General features: G+C 43.3%; 1 protein-coding gene across 1 annotated transcript in view; it reads left to right on the top strand.

Moving 5' to 3' along the window:
- Positions 1–19,178, top strand: part of OTUD7A (OTU deubiquitinase 7A) — a 43,659-nt gene that overhangs the window by 9,085 nt on the left and 15,396 nt on the right. Inside the window, exons 2-7 of the mRNA XM_044439031.1 lie at positions 731–887; positions 7,903–8,088; positions 10,842–11,060; positions 14,622–14,723; positions 16,700–16,827; positions 17,561–17,673. Coding sequence (XP_044294966.1) covers positions 803–887; positions 7,903–8,088; positions 10,842–11,060; positions 14,622–14,723; positions 16,700–16,827; positions 17,561–17,673 — 833 coding nt within the window. The 5' untranslated portion in view covers positions 731–802. The remainder of the gene's footprint in view (positions 1–730; positions 888–7,902; positions 8,089–10,841; positions 11,061–14,621; positions 14,724–16,699; positions 16,828–17,560; positions 17,674–19,178) is intronic.

Raw genomic sequence — 19,178 nt, 5'->3', positions numbered from 1 at the left:
ATGTTCCTCAGACATCACAGGCACTAGGGAAAAAAACATAATCGTGTGAAATGCAAACATTCCTATGCTGTTCCCGATGGCTCATATTTGCAGAACGCTGCTTTCCCTGGCTCATGGCACCCAGTGGGACTCATCTCTGAAGCCAAGGGTTGGGATTGTGCAGTTTAACCTCACACTATTATGGGCACTGCTCATTTCATTTCATTTCATTTTTATAGTGTCCCATAGCCAAAGCTCTCTGGGCAGTTTGGGAATATGGGGACATTTTAAAGGCGTTCCTTCTGTAGGCAAAAAACAAAAGCAAAACTATGTACAGTGAGACAAAGAGGAGCAGAACCTGCTTGGAAGAGCGAAACAGTGTAAATAGTACTGCGATGGTGTCAAGAAAGGATTACTTTTGCACCATTTTCCAGGAAAGGATCAGTGGGAAATTTGATTTAAACCAGTGACATAAACAGACTTTTAAAATTTCTGTTTTAAATTTTACTTTGGATAAGGGATCAACATCACCTTGATTTAAAGCAGCCACCCTTGAACAGCGGTTTTGGGGTTGCGAAAACTGGGTCTCACACTCCAGCAGTGGGGGCACCTGTGCAAGAAGTGTATCTTTTAAAATATAGAATCAATAACGTTCCGGTTTTATTTTTCAGTGTTTCAGACCTAGGAACGTGACTCGCAGCGTTTCTCGGAAGCTTTTAGAAAGTGAATTGCTGTGTTTCTCTCCCTGCAGAGATGGGGAACTTGTAGCCCGCCGTCAGATCCCCCCGCCGCTGCTCCGTTTGCAGCGCCCTCACATGATCACATGACTCTTGATATGGACGCGGTACTGTCGGACTTCGTTCGATCTACGGGGGCAGAACCGGGTCTGGCAAGAGACTTGCTGGAAGGTAAGCGGAACGGTCGGGGACCTCTTTAAACTTCTTTCTCCAGGCGTCCTCCATGCAAGCGTTCTCACGTGCCTGTCAATTTGGGAGAAGGAAGTCTGCATTGCACTTCCCACCAGGACAAAAATCTCTGCGCATCGCTTGGTGCATCGCTTTGTGTTCAGAATCGCACACTGTGTTGCTAACTGCCACCAGTGTCAAGGTTTGCAACAGGAACAATTCGTGCAGCATCCCAACTTGCTGGGAAGAAACAGGGCAGCTGTAATGCTGGTGAATTTTTTTTTTTAAAGGACTGAAGGACAGAGCAGTATAATTATGTATGGTGCTTGATTCAGAGCAAGTTTGTGGCTTGGATGGGCTGCTATATCAGCCTGGTATGGGTTCAAAGGTGAAATAAAAAGTAATAGTCACAATAAATCAGCTACCTTGGGTTAATTGACGGCGTGATCCTCTGGGACAGGATGTGATTGGAAGCGGGGTTGGTTTCTTCGGACTAAGCCCCTTCCACATCTCATCCGCCTCTAGCATGACCCTGTTGCTTGCCTCTTCTTGCTCCGGGCCATGCATTTTAACCTGTAGCAAACTGTTAGTAATGATAAGCTACAGTGTTTACACAGCCCTAATGCAGTCTGGAATAATTCAGAGCTATCGGTGAAAACATAGATAAGCGCAGATTTGGTGATGGCATCATCCCTTGGGTTTTGTGAAGGGAAATTGCATTCTAGCAAACTTATTGAAAATAAATTGTGGCATTGCAGCACTTAAAAAAATAAATGGCAAAAGGGCGCATTTGTCTGAACCAGTGATTGAAATGCTTGTTCTTTTTTGTGCTAAGCCATCTGTACCCAAACAGTCCTGCCACCTGCTACATAGAATTGCTATTATCCACCTCCAGTTTGATATATTGCTTATTTGAAGTAGGTACAGTTTGTCATGCGCTTACATAAATCACAAGTGAGCAGAGATGAGTTTATTCAGGTGTACTGGCCCAGGATTTGTTAAACCGAATTAGTTACTGCTTGCATCTTCTGCAGTGAGCACTGTGAATACACAGCCCTTGTATTCCACCCATCTGAATTGGGACCCAGCATAGGAGTTTCAGCTCTTAGCTCTTTGGATGATAGAGTATTATTTTCTGTTTTTGAGAAACATATGTTAAAACATGGCTGTAATTTAAGAAATGGACGTTTTAACCTGCCAGAAGTTGACCTGAGCGATGTTTTGGGATCGTGTCATTGCTTTTTAACCTGACAGGTGACTAACCATTTTCTGTTGTGATATTCCTCAGTGCAGCATTCACTTTTCCACAGGTCCTGCTTCCATTCCTCCCTTTCTTACCTGGACAAACCCTCCTAAATTCTTCTATCTATTGTTGGTTGTCTGTTACACCTCTCTTCTTCTGCTTCTTCTCTTTTTAAAAGAAAAATACCTCTAACTCAGTATCAATACATAAGCTGCCTTGCTGTGGGTAGCTCTCAAATCATTTTGTTATGCTTTCAAAGTACTGCAACACTCAAACCGAATTGGAAAGGTTCTCTATGCTGTGTAAAAATTCTTCCTTGGATGTCAAAATTTCTCTGCCATGGCTTATTCCAAAGTGCCAACCTAGGTCTTCCTTTTTCAGCGGCATGACATCCCTGCTTTCTACAGATTGACATAGCCCAACCTTCCTCAACCTGATGCTCTGATGCTCCTTTCATCACAGAAATTATATATACCCCGTTTTCCCGAAAATAAGACCTAACCAGAAAATAAGCCCTAGCGTGATTTTTCAGGATGCTTGCACTTATGGAATGCGCTCCCCAGAGAGGTCTGCCTGGCGCCGTCGTTATTTGCTTTTTGGTGCCAGGAGAAGACCTTTTTTATTTAAAACTTATTTTAATTGTTATTTTATTATGTATTTATAGGTTTTAAATTTTTAAGCCGAGATGTTACTGGGTTTTTTAAATTTTTAATTGTATTAATTTGTTATTTATTTTTTTAATTATGTTGTGAGCCGCCCGAGGCTTTGTTGTGATGGGGGCGGCATAGAAATGTTATAAATAAATAAATAAATAAAAATAAATGTAAGCCCTACCCCAAAAATAAGCCCCAGTTAAGATCATCAGCCAGATGAATGCATTTAGTACGTCCGTTGCAACACAGTTTGGGGTTTGGAGAGTTACGACAATGTTCCAGAAGAAGACGACAGGACTGTATTGAATAAGTGTAGATTTTTGTACATGCATAAATGAATAAATGAAGATGGTTGTACATGAAAAAATAAGACATCATCTGAAAATAAGCCCTAGTGCATCTTTTGGAGCAAAAATTAATATAAGACCCAGTCTTATTTTCGGGGAAATATGGTAGAGATTGGCAGGCGGGCAGACAGACAGACTGTATTCTAGCCTGGGAACTGTAGGGTAGGCCAAAATATCCTGCATGCACGAGCCCATTTACATTCTGGAACACTCTTGCCATCAACCGTATATTTATTTATAAATTAAAAAACCTTCCCTCTTTAGTTTGATATTATTCTACCACAATAGGGAGGTGGGAGGGAACATGGCATCCTGACCTCAGTCCTTCGTTAAAGAAGCAGTTATTATCCATCTGTGAGCAGTATTTTATGTGGGGTTCAAACTCGTGTGTTCCTTCTATTTTAAAGAAATACGGTCATTTCTGAATCATGTTAAATCTAAGTTCTGTCTAAAGGGGGCCAGTGTACAGCCCACCCCCTTTCTTTCCAGGCTTCTATTATTTTACCCCCGCAAGGCTATGTCACAACAGATTGCTCTTGTTTGTGCCGAGGAGGGCTAGCTCCGCAGCCGTTTCCGAAAGGGTAGACATGGTGCTTCACTGTGGATTGGGGGTGGAAGGGGGGGGGAGATGGAGTGGGTGGTGCTATCCAGGGTTAAGATGGTATCAGTCCAAATTAAAGCAGCATTTCAATAATGGTGGCTGGAAAAAGCAACTTAATTGCTTGACGTCAGGCAGCTTTTCAGAGAGCGCCTTTTAAAATAAATGTCAGCATCTGAGCAGGTCTTGCAAACTGCCTCATTGTCTGTATGCTTAGGAACATGTGCTGAGGGAATCTGACAATTTCTGACTGTCCTGTGAAGGATTGTTAAGTGCTTTCATCCTTCTGGTGTATATTCTGCCCTGGTTCAATAGAAGTAAATCAGAAGCTTTCTGCTTTGATGAAAACTAATAATCACCATCTGCTTTGAGAGCCAAGCATTACTCATATGTCATTTTTCTGAATATCTTTTCTGGCAGAGGTGGACTGCCTATCTTTGCGTCAGCGCGCTGTTTTACCAAGTGTCAACACTACTAGAGTTCTTTGCTCAGGATTAATACAGATTTTGCTCTGATTAAAAACAAGCCATAATGTTGCTGTTGCATGCATGTAAGCAGAAAAAAGGGGGAGTTATGAACACGCTTTTCTGCTATCAAATAAGCTCCAAGGTAGCTGATGATTCCAATTCCAATTAAATTCCAATTAAAAAGCTCCTATCACATCGTATGCAAAACCTTTAAAATGACACACTTTTCTGTTATTTTGTATTTCAGGCCGTAACAAAAACATTTCACTAAAATTACATCTCCAGAATACTTTCTCAAATTTACACATGCTTATTAACCCAACGACAACCTCTGTTATATGAAGGTTCTTCAAAAAGTTTCCGCACTTTTAAAAGCTCTATTTATTAAGAATTTCAAAAACCAGTTCCATCACTTTTCTCACCTTCCCTTGCAATGCATTTTCCCCAGCGTCGTACCAACTTTTTAATGCCATCAGCAAAAAATATATAAAATATATTTATATAACATAAAAGTGTGGAAACTTTTTAAAGATTTTAATGGAGCATTTTAGAACCTTTCTTGTTTGGGTTTGTAATAGTGATAAGACTACATTTCCCATGTGTGAGTTCTAATCTCTCGTGTCTCTGTGAACTCTGATAAACAATGGAAGTAAATGCTTAAAAGAGTCAACAGGAAATGTGGTAGGAAGTGAGTAATTTGCTGATATATGTAAGAGAGCTTTTGGTTAAACCTACCTTGTGTTTTTTGATGGCAGTATCATAATGAGGATGCCTATAAGACCCTGGAAGACTAGGAGAGAAATAATTGGGCGTTTTAATGGTGGAGTGGATGAGGTGCTCCTTCCAAAATGTTTCCATGTAGAGAGAATTTTCTGCTGGTGCCATCAGAGAAAAATACACACACGTCAAGGAGCTCCCGGCAGCTTCCCATGTTTCCAGCTACATCAAAGTCATCCAGACCAGATGATGGCACCACACAGAGCGCATGTGTGCGCCAGGCAGTCCTTCTCACTGCTTAGCAGTGCCGGCTGTGACGCTCAGCACATGGCTCCAGCACATGGCTCAGCTGACAAGCCTACCAGTAAAACATGCATGTCCAAAATAGGCGTTTGTGGGCACTGCCCCTCGCGCAAGCCGTGTTAAATTGGGCGGCCTGGTGCATGCGTTCCAACATCAGATGCACCGGACCTGCACCGCCCGTGCCAAATAGCAAACCCCACTTGAATTAAAGCGACATTGTGTCCCTATTCTGGAAAGCTGCCCTCCATTAATTTCCACAGAAGACAAGCACGGATACCAATGTTGTTGTTGTTGTTGTTGTTGTTGTTGTTATTATAACATTTCTATGCCGCCCCTTGCTGAAGCCTCGGGGCGGCTTACAACACAATAAAATACATTGAAATACAGTAGAACAGAATAAATTACCACTAAATACAAAAAAATACAGTGAGATACAAACATAATAATATAAAATTAAAATTAACAGTATAAAATAAGTAAATAAAGAATATAGGAGGAGAAAAGAGAAGGAAGAGGAAGTTGCCCTGGCCAGATCATATATTTTAACAATTAAAATTATCAGAAGACTTTCTTTACGGCAGTATGTCCAGAATATCCATCCATTTCCAAAGCCATCTTAATAGGAGCTGCAAAACATACGTTTAGCATTTGGAATGCAGTCGGCCTTATTTGAAATAGTTCTTTTTTCTTATGCCATCAACATTAATAGCAAGTATTTAATCCAAGTTGAAGAAAATGCACATTATGGCTGTAACCCTGTACTTGCTTACCTTGAAATAAGCCTCGCTGAATGAACAGGGACTCGCCTCTGAGCAGAAATGTACAAGATTGCACTGCACATTAAGCCAAATACATCATTTTACGCAAAAATTATTTTCAGGATTAAATTGTTACTGCTTCTGCTAACAGACGCCATATCATTTCCCATGTCTGCACCTGCCCACACAGCTCCCTCCTCGGTACTTATTTATTTATTTATTTATTTATTAAAACATTTTTATGCCGCCCCATTCGCCGAAGCCTCGGGGCGGCTTACAACAATAAGTTAAAAAATAATTATAACATCAAATTAAAAAAAAAATATAAACATTAAGTTAAAAATACAAATACCAATATAAAATAAGCCACCCTGGCCACTTGCCTAGGCCCACATGTTTTATTTGCTGCAGTTAGTTTAATGTTCTTTTATTCCGCTGCCGTTATTTTATGGGATTGTTTTGTCTCTTCCCTTGAGAGTTGTCATGTTGCTTTTACCAGTTTCAGTTCAATATTTTACATTCCTTTATTTATTATTTGTTTTATTTATTACATTTCTCTACTGGCAAAGATTTGAAGCTCACGAGAGTTTAAAACCAGAACTTTCGGAGAGATAGGAGTTATATGTAAAAGAACAACAAAATAGTAAATTAATAAGTAACTGTGAAGTTTGTCACAGAGACAGGGAATTATCAAGTGCAGCTTCATACACCACGGATACCACATAGAGGGGAAAGCGTGTGGATAATTTAATCTGTCTTCCCAGAATAAAAAGACCCAACTCTCAAGAGTTATGGAAAGTTCTCATGGCATTTGTATCTGGCTTCTTCTCCCTCCTTTCTTCTGATCAAGCTTCTAGTGTTTAAGCTTTGCTCACTTAGAAATACTCTTTAGTTGAATTAGGGGGAAAGCCTTTAGATGGTTTTGCCTTGCTTGTTGTGTACCTTGCGAAAACAACCACTTTTACTTCTCTCCCCTCTCTTCCGTCACTCGATAATAGATACTTAGCCGCAGCAGGTTCAGCTTTTGCTAATTAAAGTGCAGCGTGCCTTGGAGACGCGTTCTGCCCTCACAATAGAAAGCATTGTGTAGATTTGGTCAAAATATTTTGGAAAAGAGAAGTCCAATTTACATGTGAACAATTACGAGGGATGATGCCATAATGTATACTTTACTGGCGTCTTTTCACTGTTGGTGCACTGAAGAAAGAGAAGGGGCTGGCGTGTGTGTGTTTTCCCCAGCACACAAATTAAGCTGCTTTCACTAGAATAGGACAAGAGAGACGGTACTTGGGTCGCCAGATGGTGCTGAGGCAAGTCTAGGATGGGTCGGAAAGCCAGCGCTGGCCTCAGAAATGCAGCCCAAGCTTGGAGCTTGGGCTTTTAGCCCCAGAGCCCTGTCCCCCTGCTCTCACATCTCTGCCCACTGAGAGCGAGTTGGCGAGGCAGGCTCTCAACTTCTCTTTGTGTGCGTTTTTGAGAAAGCTTCAGCCACTGGGCAGTAGAGAAATAAAATGCATCGCCATCACTGTCTAGCTGGTTTTGTGGGGGGTTCTACAAGCAACGGGGGGCCAAGAGGCCTCCGTATTTCTTCCTGCCTTGCCAGCTAAGATAACAGTGGGGGATCGTGGCCTCAACCGAGATGCTCCACGGTTGGCAATCGCGAAGCAGGCACTGATGCGGCTCTCCGAAAAGGGCTTTCTGGAACAGGCATTTGCATGCTTTGCCAGGATAGTCTTTCTGAAAAGAACAGATGCGGGTTGGTCTGCCATAAGCAGGTGTATTGAGGTGACATGACGTATTTTATTCTGGGTTAGTTCATCTAGATCACCTGTCCTCCGTTGCTTCGTACCCAGAAAGACCAGTTATCTGCACACCTGCACACCCAGAAGCAGGTGTGTGGAAGTCGTTATGCTCTTCTTTGTGTGTTTGCAGGAAAAAACTGGGATTTGATGGCTGCTCTGAGTGATTATGAGCAGCTTCGGCAGGTTCACACAGCTAACCTGCCCCAGGTGTTCAACGAAGGAAAATATCCCAGGCAGCAACAGGAGAGAGAGACTTCCCAACCGATGAACAAGAGTGAGCGGTCTTCTCTTCAGAGGCAGGATGACGTTTCTCAAGGTAAGGACTTTGGGCTCTGGTGTTATTTATTTATTCATTATATTTATTCAATTTCCAGGCAGCTTACATTCTATTAAAATCCATAAACAACATGAAAACAAGATAATATACTACATGGCAGTGTACAATGAAAATGACTGATAACAGTAAAATTATGAGTAAGCTATCAAAATTAAATAAAGCCAAAATAAAAAAATAGAAATAATAAAACAAAAAATAGAATCTATATATCTCCCCAAAAATAACACAAGCCATTAAAATTTAGTGTATATCAATATCTAGCATTTTAAAACATTGCAGCAACCTATTATAACATAAAAATTAAAGCATCGTTGAAAATCAAGAATTCACCAATTTAAAATAACTATGGAACAAGGATGTCTTTGGCTGGTGACTAAAGGCCAAAAGAGTGGGCCCCAGCTGGACCCCCAGTGGAATCAAGTTCCAAAATTGAGGTGATGGAGAACCAGATGTGCTTTTGTGAGCAGCCCAAGCTCTCAGATGTGGATCAAAAATGTTGCCATTTCCGTTTTTTTGCCTCCGTTTATTTGCTTTAGTATTGTAAACCTATTTATTTGGTCAGTTCGATGGTGTGGTGGACCATATCACTTCCTTCTCCCTCTTTGCTTTGTACTGTAAACTGAATTATGTGGGCTACCCAGTTTTGGGAGGGGCGTGTTGATTTCTGGGCCCTCCGGTCAGGAATGGGGCTGAGGTCGGTTATTCTCTTAGAGTTTCTTGCAACCTCCGTATCTGTAGATTCTGTATTAGGAATCGGCATGTTTGGCACGCAAGCAGGATTTGTGTAGATATCTGTTGTTAAAGAAGACTCTCTTTAGCCACAATCGCCAAACATCCCCAGTCATGCACAAAGCAAGCATAGCTGAAACTGCTGTAACTATTATGTAAGGCCAATTATTACACAAGACCTTTATAAATTACTAATCTGATTTACACGAGTGTGGCACCCTTGGATGACTTTTTGCAAAATAACATCGCATTTGACTGTGGTGGTACTTAATAAAATATAATACAGTGTTTTAAAGTAGCTGTTAAGATTTGGGTGGGGGGGGAAGAAAAAGAGGAAAGAAGGGGAGCAGAGATGCAAGAAGCCACCAGCTGTGGATAGTCTAAAAGCTTCAGGTGCTTTTGTAAAGATAAGAAAGAGAAGGGTACAAAGAGAGATCTGTCTAGAGAAAGCGAGCGTGACATTGTGGTGCCTAAGCCACCAATGGCTGGTCACCTGCCACCTTAAGAGGCCCTCAAATGGACAGGTGGGATATGAACTCAGTTCAGCTCTTCTGATCTTGTAGACTGCTGCTATTGGCTACTAAGAGGGAGTTTGCAGAAACAGATTTGCATCAGATCAAATGGTACTGGACTGGACTGATGTGATATGCTTTCAGATGGCCCCTTGAGCAAAGATCCGTTGAGCAGGCTCTGAGCATTTCACTAGAAAGAAATAACAAATTGCTCCACATCAGGATGTGTTTCCTGAAAGCCAAGTTGTATAAATGCCTTTCTAATTTAGTATCAAGCTGCCCCCTTCCCAAAACCTAACACCTGTCTTTAGATTTAAGTACTTTACCTGACTCAGTTACTTGGAAACAATGCCTTGGTCTGTTGGATGATTCGCTGTGCTGCCACAGATGTATTTTATTCGAACTGATTAGAAAGTTGGGGCGTGAACACTGAATAATTAATGTGGATGTTTCATGACCTGCTGGTGCCCATTTCCTGAAGAATAACGTAAGCGCTGCTGCAGCCTGGCCATTCGGGGGCCCAGTTCTTTTACCATCTTTTTTAAAAATAGGAACCTTACAGCATTCCAAGATGGGGCTGCTGGAGCAAGCCCCAGCCCTCGACTCGAGAATGGGAGCTCCGTGCAAGTACTGGGCCCCCCTGCTTAGTGAAAGGTGGACAAGTCCAAAAGAAGCAAGAGAAATAGACACACCTTGACTGACTGGCACGACAGATAACAAATTGCCGAGTTTGCATATGCAGAACTCAGCTCCGTCTTTGAAGGTTTCGCACAGATCTCATTTTGTCTCAGTTTAACAGACCCAAAGCTTTGCCTGTTTATTTCCCTCATTCAGCTGACAAGGACCAAGTTGGGAAGAGTTTACGTGATCTGCCCTGTGTTCTGTGAGCAGACTGGACACGCAGCCCCTTCCTTGTAACATACGGTGGAAGGTGCCCACGTCGTCATGCGGTCCTGCATTCTTCCTCCCTTTCTTTATATGAGGTTCTTCAAAAAGCTTCCACACTTTTAAAACTCTGTTTATTAAGAATTTCAAAACCAAGTTCCCCCACTTTTCTACACAGCCCCCTTCCTTTGTGACCCATTTTTCCCAGCGTCATGGCAACTTTTTAATGCCACGAGCAAAAAATATACAGAATATATTTATAAAATATAAAAGTGCGGAAACTTTTTGAAGAACCCTCGTACTAGAATTTATACTGCTATGTATTCCGGACCAGTAGATTCCACAGTATTGTGGAATATCTTGCATGCTCCCAGGGAGTGATAATTTTTCATTAATAATCAAAGGCCAGAGGTCTCCTCTTGCCTTGGGAGCAAGAACGTAGAACAGATGGGAGAAGAGATCATTCTGTTGAGGACATTCTCTAAGGCTGCAATTCTAACCGCAGGTAGTAAGGGTCATATCCCATAGAACCCATGGGATTTTGGCCTGCAGAAGCATATTCAGGATTGCACCGCTGGCCTAATTTTGCCATCTTTATCTGTGCAGAGAAGAGGCTCTCCAGAGGGATTTCCCACGCCAGCTCCGCGATAGTCTCCCTCGCGCGGTCCCATGTGGCCAACGAGTGCAACAGTGAAAATTTCCCCCTGGAAATGCCCATCTACACCTTCCAGCTCCCCGATTTGAGCGTCTACAGCGAAGACTTCAGGAGCTTCATTGAGCGGGACTTGATTGAACAGGCCACCATGATCGCTTTGGAACAAGCTGGTGAGTGGATGCTGACCGCTCCAGGCTGCTCTGCCCTTCTCCCTGCACAGCAATCTTTCAAACCAAGCTTATCCATGGAACGAATGGCTTGCCTCAAGTAAATACGGGAGTTTGGAGCAGGAGATGCATTGGCCATCAAAAAAGTATTACTATCGTTCGGCAGATCTGTTTGTAAACATGTGACACCGCTTATTTCCCACCCAGTCCAAAGGCCCACTTCAGAAATTAGCAATCCGTTTTCTTGAGCTAACACCCAGTGATGAGCTTTGCATAGCCTCACTCCTTTGAAACTTTCAATGCATCGTCCCTTAGATACGTTTTTTCTTGCTTCCAAGAGCTTATGGCCAGTTGAAATCAGTTATAACTAAGTTCTCCCTTAGTCTAATTAAGCATGCTGGCTTGACCATGGTTGCCTTTACCACCTCAGTCAGCCCAAAGAACTGCTTTTGCCGCCTCGAAGCCTATGCTCCTTTTGACCCGTTCTGCATCAGTTTTGACCCCCTCTTTCCTTAGGACCCTGCTTGCTCAGGAGAACTGCCTGCCCCTGCCAGCCGTTGCATGTTTGAAAAAATGGTCAGGGACAGCTTGGTCTGCCATAAAATTTAACTACGAAGCAACTTGCCACACTGTTTGGTAAAACTACTAAATTATCCCTTGATTATTTTACCGCTGTGCCATTTCTTGTTTTAAAATACTGTTGTTTTCAGTGCATACTCTGAGCACCATTAGGTTAAACTTTAAGTTAAACTTAAGTTAAAATACTTAAACCTTAGGTTAAACTTAGCTTAAATGACCTAAACTACTTAAAGGTGCACCTTTTTCAATGAAACCAAGTGAGATGTTGCTCTAATACTGCTGGTGTATTTGCGTGCCAGGAATGTATAATAGGACTAAGTACCTGGCTGGTGTTCGGAAGCTGCTGCGGACAATGGCTCCAGCCATGTACCCAAAGGAAAGGCAGTTGCCCCGTCCATCAAAATTGCAATCACGCTGCAGCTGCCTCAGTCCCACCCAGACCTGTCTTGAATTCCTGCCCACCTTTGCTCTCCTGACATGTCTCCCTAGACTCTAGCCCCTTCTCGTTCTCCTGGTTCACAGGAAGTCCTTGACCTGTGAAATGGACAGCAGAAAGGGCAGCCAAGTGGTCTTTCCTGGCTACCTAGTTAGGTGTGGCTGAGTCGCTGTCTAAAGTCCAGTCAGGTGAACGTGCCTGCAGCTTAAGGGCAGAGCAAGAGACTTCATTATGAAGCTGTTGGGTGTCGTTGATAATGTCGGATTCCACGAGTATCAGTGCTTAGTAGTTTCTGGCATGTTCGTCTCCTTTGGATTGAGAGCTATTGGCAAGAAGAGAAGCATTGCTATTTATAATTTTGAGACTGGTTTTGCTCTGTCATAAAAGGAATAGTTCTTGATAGAATCTTTCTGAAAAATGATTTAACTGAAGAGAAATGCCCTCACTATCTATTCTGAAATGTAATAGGCTACTGCATGTTGGGTTGTTTTGCTTGGCCGTTACCTTCTTCACTATGCAACTCTTATAAAAAAGTACAGATACTGTATAGATTTTATAAGTCTTCTTTAAGCAGCACCTTTGCTTTAGCATCTGCATTATTGCCAAAATACGCTGCATGGAGCAGGTGATAGGCCGTTGTTTCACAGAGTCCATGAGAAAGGAATTGCTAAAAATGAGAGCATGTTATTTCCAATTTTATCTCTCCCAGAGGCATTCCAGCACACTTTAAATTATGCTTCCCAAGCGCATGCCTAATTTAGATTTAATACGACTGGTTAGGGATGTGAAATGGGTACCAGGTGCTGCTTACTGCATCTTTGTGTAGATTACAAAGCGTTTTTAATAAACCAAACTATTATAGTCGATCAGTGGGACTCGGTCTGTTTTTGTTGGCATGTTTTGTATGCCGGTGAACTACTTAAGGGAGCTAATCCTGAATTAAAACTATATGATGGTAAAGTGGATTAGATATGGCCAAGAGTCAAACTTGCTAGCAAACCCAGATTTTAGTCCGAGGTCTCAGTAAGGGTGCCTTCGAACAGAGAGGTACAGGTATGAAACGGTGAGCGAATCCATCGTGAAACTGAGGGGACTGTTCAGAGCAAAGTGTGGCTTAAATGAAGAGAACCTGACTAGGGAGGAACAATAAACCAGGATTGGTCAGGGCGCTCGTTAAAAGCCAGAAGATCAGTGCATTAAAAGACTGGCAGAGAGGAAAAAGATCCAGAAATGACCAGAGTCAAAAGCTGATTGTGCGGATGAACCTGGGATTCAGACTGAAAAGGAGACCAGAGGGCTGGTATAAAAGGAGTTGGCGAGTTGTGCTGAGCGTGTGTTCTAGGACTGAGCCCCACTTTGAAACAAGCGTCTTTGTCATGTGTGTATCCATTCTGCAGTCATTAGTGCTACCAAATGTGAGGAAATGGCAATAGCGGGCACTTTTTCCGCGTAAAAGAAGAACGATCTCTAGTTGGATGGGCAAAGGTAGGCTGGTGAAATGGACTGGATGAACTGAAGTCAGGGGGAGGTCAGCTGGCGGTAAAATTATATAGAGGTTAGGCTTTGCAGGTAGAGAGATTCTGTGCCATGCAAATCTGGGAAGTCGTTTGTTCAGGATGGCTGAATCAGGCTATTTCTAGTCCAAGTTCGTCTCACAGGTATTTAATTATAATCCACCTGCCCGATTTCCATGCCAGTCTGCCATTCTAAAAATGCCTGGAAAATCAGCGTTTATTTTCACGTGCCATTTCCTAATATATGCAGCTGCAGTGACACAGACATTTCCTGCATCCAACGTTTGAGCTAAGAAATGCGTTACAAAAACTAGAGAATTTCATAGTCTGAAGAGTAATCGTGTTCCAATCTGGAAAGGGCAAATTAGGGTAGTTTGTCTAGAAATGTGGACAAAACAAAGTTCTCCCCACACGGTTTGTCAGCCAGGTGAAGCATTACCTGGCGTTACACTAATCAGGGTACAGGTTACTATACCAGTCAATGTGTCTAAGGTAAGAAAGCAGGGAATAAGCTACTCTTACCAGTACAGGCACATAGCCAGCATGAACCCAGATGCAAGAACCTGACACTTGCTTATTTTTCTTTGCATAACATAGTGTCTAAATATTTTGGTCAGCACCATCATGGCTGAACGATACAAACAATCTTGCTTCGCTTGTTTTCATATTTACTCCTGTGCCATCTCTGCATAGCATCTGAGGCTAGCGTGCTGCAACTCAGGGTAATCCCCGCACGTGTTAGTTTATTTTTCATTGTGACTTGCCCACAAGTTTCTCTTCTCCCAAGTGTGCGCTTTAATGGCTCGTATCACAAAAAGATTTACTGGGGAGAAATGCAGTTCCAGAAAGATCCAGGGTCCTCCGCTGAGTGCTGACCCTTATGCTCAATTTTCCACGGAGAGCGGTCCATTTCCAACCAAAGCCAATCTCTACTAAGTCCCACCAATTTGAGTGGAAAAGATTTAACTCTTCCTCCTGGTGCATAATGTGGGCTGCATTGTGTTGTTCTCTGTAAAACGATGCTTCCTATTGCAGGCCGTCTTAACTGGTGGTCCACCGTGTGTACAAGCTGCAAACGGCTCCTTCCGTTGGCAACAACCGGAGATGGAAACTGCCTGCTACACGCTGCCTCTCTGGGTAGGTGTTATCTTCAGATAACAGAAATCCTTTCCGAAAACCAAGCATAACCACATGTTTTATTTTTAAAATTTACATCCCCACTTCTTATAAATGAAGGGGACTCACATGGACAATACATTGGCATTTATTTATTGATTAGATTTCTAACCCACCCCATTTGCCGTACAGAAAGGAAAAGACCGGATGGTACATAAACAGGCTGTTACGGAGGTTCTTCATGTCCATGATCTCTGATGATGCTCAGGGCCAGGGCCTGAAGCATCCGGGTACAATTTCTGGTCCTGTGTAAAATTTTTTACTAACAGTTTCGTCTTTTCTCTGTTTATTTTCATCCCAGTAACCTCGCCATATTCTTCAATCCTTTGTAGAAGTTTAGGCATTGTTACAAAGGGTTCCTCCATTATGAAAACTAGATCATCTGCAAATGCTTGCAATTTATAGCTTCATCTCTGATTCTAGTACCTTTAATGTCCATATCATCCCTGATATTTCTGTTTAACACTTCTAAGATCAGTATAAACAACAGAGGTGATAACGGGCATCCTTGTCTTGTACCCTTTTGTATATCTATAATATTTGTAAATTCTCCATTGATTATAATCCTAGCCGACTGCTTTTGATAGATGCTTGATATCGCATTAATAAACTTTTCACCAAACTCCATTTGAGCCAGTTACTGGTTCATAAACTGCCAAGCATTCGGGTACAATTCTGAGGCCATCCACGGACCGGCCAAACAGCTTTCAGGAACTCGCAGGCTGCGTTCCCAGGTCGCAACAAGCCACGAGGATGCTTGCTGCATCCACCGTTCTCTTTCCTGCAGTGCCTGGCAGGCAGTGGAGTCCCATGGGGGGGTAACTGCCCCACCCACCGGCTTCTCACCCCCACTGCTTGCTCATTTTTCTCTGGCATACAGAGGGGCTGGGGAACGGGAGAGAGACATTGCCAGCAACTAGGCAAGACTGCCGAGCAGCTTCTCAGCTCCCCCTTTTACGTGCATTTGGCCGGGGGAGGACTCAGCACTGGGCGCTGCTCCTTTCCTGCACAGAGCGACTGAGCACCCACATCTGTCCCAGAGGAGATCAGGGCCATATTGCCTGTGAGAGCTGCTCAAAATGGCGACCGCCACTGGTGCCTTTTGACTAGCGATGGCCCACTCTTGGCAGGCTGCTCTTCGGCCTTGGCGCTTTCTGGGCTCAGACAAAGTAACAAGCCATTGCGGTGCCAGGAAATCACAGAACAGGCCACCCTTTATGTCTGCGGTCTCTAAAAACCAAGCACCCCATTCTGAAACACCACGGCTGGGTTCAGATGACTCAACAGACCAATCATGGTGAAAAACCACCATGACTTGTCAGGTTGGGCGAAGCCCCCATCATCTCTTCAGTTCTCTGCCTCGCATTGTTTTTGTAAACTTGAGTGCAATAAGGAAATCCTGCCCATTTTTTAGCTGTCAAGAACGAGGGCTGAATTGAACTCAAGAGCCGGCTGGTGCCGGAGGTCAGGCTAGATGGCCCAGGAGACCCCTTCTGACTCACTCTGTTTCTATGTTTGTTTATGAAGTATTCCAGAAGACGTTAATCCCTCTCTTGTGGAGCCAGCCAGCCCATTGTAACTTTATTTCTGAAAAACTCAGAAGAGCTATTAGTGCTCATTAGTAACTCAAGGCCTGCGTCCAAATATCTAAGGCTGAAAGCAAGAGCCTCGGTCCTTCTAGCAAAGTGGAGTCAAAAGACTGTGTGCCAGACAGCTCAAAACTTGAGTTACTTCTCAAGAAGGCCTCTGAGCCTGAAGCCGCATTGCCATCATTCACGTCCTTAATGTTTGCTGCTATTTGAAGAACGTAAAAGTAGCAAAAGGGAATTAAAGAATGGAAATTATTTTAGCATGTTCAGCTTTGTTATTCTTCATGTGCTCTTGCGCTGTTGCAGTGTTGTTGTCTTAAACTGTAATACTTGTTCTGTTTTTTCTAGGAATGTGGGGGTTTCATGACAGGGACCTTGTATTACGAAAGGCTCTCTACACAATGATGAGAAGTGGCGCTGAGAGGGAAGCCCTGAAGAGAAGGTGGAGGTGGCAGCAGACACAGCAAAATAAAGAGGTCTGTAGGATGCACGGAGGCGAGGGCTTCCTGGGGATTAATTCTGTCTCTCTGTATGAGCTTCTTAGGCAGCTCTTCCTAGGGTCTCTGCTTGTGTCTGGAGCATGTGGAACAATTGTGAAGCATCTTGTCCTTCAGTTTGTGCAGGATACTTTTCCCATGCCCCTGGGTGCCTCCAAAAGTTTCCAGAGTGTTTTGGTGACAAAATTTCACCTGCAAACTCATCCAGTCCTGGTGCCTCACGTAACACCAAAGCAGAAAACTTAGAACGCTCAACTTTGGGTGTTAGAAAAGTTGCTTTTCCTCCTCTACTCCATTATTCTTTATGGCTCCAGTTTTCTGGAGGAAACATTTTGGAGAGTGTTTGAACTTGGATATCTTCTTCTCAAGCCCAAGAAAACTTGAAAGTGCTGGTGAAGAGCTTGAAGAGTTTTTATGCAGGGATTCCTTCTTCCCCTGTTTAGTGAGTTCCTAAGCTTACCTTCCAGAAGAAGGTTCATAAGCAAAGCCCAAGAAGATTGTATATATGATCCAGATCATTTTAAAGCCGGATTGTGTGCTTTATTCAAGCAGATCGATTTGTTTATATTTGAAAAGAGGACATTGTACAAGATTCCAGAGAAGGACTTCTGCAAACGTGGATCCAAAGATGTTTCAAGGGGACCCTCTACTCTGTTTTATGAGTTGCCATTGTGTCTTAGTTTCTTAAAATGCATTCTCTTTTTGCTCCCAGTCAGGGTTAGTTTATACGGAAGAAGAATGGGAGCGGGAGTGGAACGAACTGCTAAAACTGGCTTCGAGTGAACCACGCACTCATTTCAGCAAAAACGGAGGCACCGGTGGTGGGTGAGTAGAGGTCGCTTGTCCCATTTCTCGTTCAGGGGCCTGCCAGGGGCGATCTAATAAGAAAAGGGAAATTTGCATTAAACTTATAGAAATCTGCCTGGAGGAAGAGGGCATGCCCCAGTCAGTGGAAGTGATCTGTTGTAGATCATTGGTTTCGTTCACTGGATTTCACTTCTTTTAAGCTTGGTTTGATAATCTGAAGAAATCTCATTGGCCCCAAACGCTGTATCCTTTTCTTGTAAGGGCTAGATCACCGTCCGCAAGGTGACGGGCGAAAGCTGGGGTTCCAGGACTGCTTGATGGAGGCTAAAAGTCAGGAGAAAGCCCTCCAGACCAATGTCCCAACCTGCCCTCCAGCTGAGATTTGTACCCATCAGCTCTTCTACGCACCCTCATCTGCCTGTATGGCTCCAGAGTTGCATGGTGTGAAACAGTTTGGTGGGCAAAGCGCGGCAAGGCGATGGAGGGGCAGGAAAACTCTCCCTGTGCTTTTTAAGTGAAAATAGGCATGTGAGCAACTTCCTGATACATCCGTGCTCTTCAGCCAATATTTGCATCTTTAAATTCCACTATACCAATAGGCTTCTCTTCCCCGGCTGGTCCTTCCAAAGCGGGTGTGCGAGGACACGTTGGACACATCAGACTGGTGTGCCATCGTGCACAGAACTTTTGCACCGTTCAAGCAAGCGTGCAAGGACTCCAAGAAATAGTGCCAACGGCTCCAACTCGCATGCTGCCACTTCTGTAGAAACACTCTGTGTAAAGAGCAGCCTGGAGGGAAAAGGGTTTTAAAACCTTGTTCTGAAGGTCCATTGGGATGGCCAAGTTCGTGTGTGGGCAACCGAAAGCGTATCTCATGCGGCAGGCTTACCGGACTTAGCTTACCTTACTGGTAAAATGGGCTTCTTGCCACTGTGCGAAGAGCGCCTCCCAGGACAGTGACAAAGCCTGCGCTGTTCAGCCCCTCAAGGGCGGTGCGATTCCATCCTGGACCTATTTCAGGTCTCTGTTCCCATGGACTGAAAGAATCGCTACCTTTCCTGGTCTACATTGCAGCTTTCAAATGGGAGCAGATCCTGCTTCTTTACTTAGCTAACTTATTTTCTTCACCTATATTGTACCCAGAGCAATTAACAGTTGCATAAAATCAACAATGTACTCTCTACAAATGTCATGATTTAAAAAAACTATATTTCCCTATAGAATGTTTACTTTCATTGTCTCAAAGTGTTGCATGCATTGTATTTTCTCTCGTTTAATGCATGCCTTCCTCTGTGCTTCTTTTATGTTCAGTTTCTTAACAGCCGTTTTCTCAACCTCATTCTGTCCTTCCAAGACAAGTTCATACCTCATATTTTTGCATAGATTGGTGTGTTCTAATTAGGGATGTGCTAAGGTGTATTTGCCAAAAGAACTCAGCCTTTTAAAAGTTGTTTTTGACAGCTTTGCTTCTCCAGAAATCAGAACTCTCTCTCTCTCTCTCTCTCTCTCTCTCTCTCTCTCTC

Source organism: Varanus komodoensis, unplaced genomic scaffold, assembly GCF_004798865.1.
Source record: "Varanus komodoensis strain SLA01 unplaced genomic scaffold, ASM479886v1 scaffold33, whole genome shotgun sequence".
Classification (NCBI taxonomy): Eukaryota; Metazoa; Chordata; class Lepidosauria; order Squamata; family Varanidae; genus Varanus; species Varanus komodoensis.
This window is presented reverse-complemented; position numbering and strand designations above follow the sequence as displayed.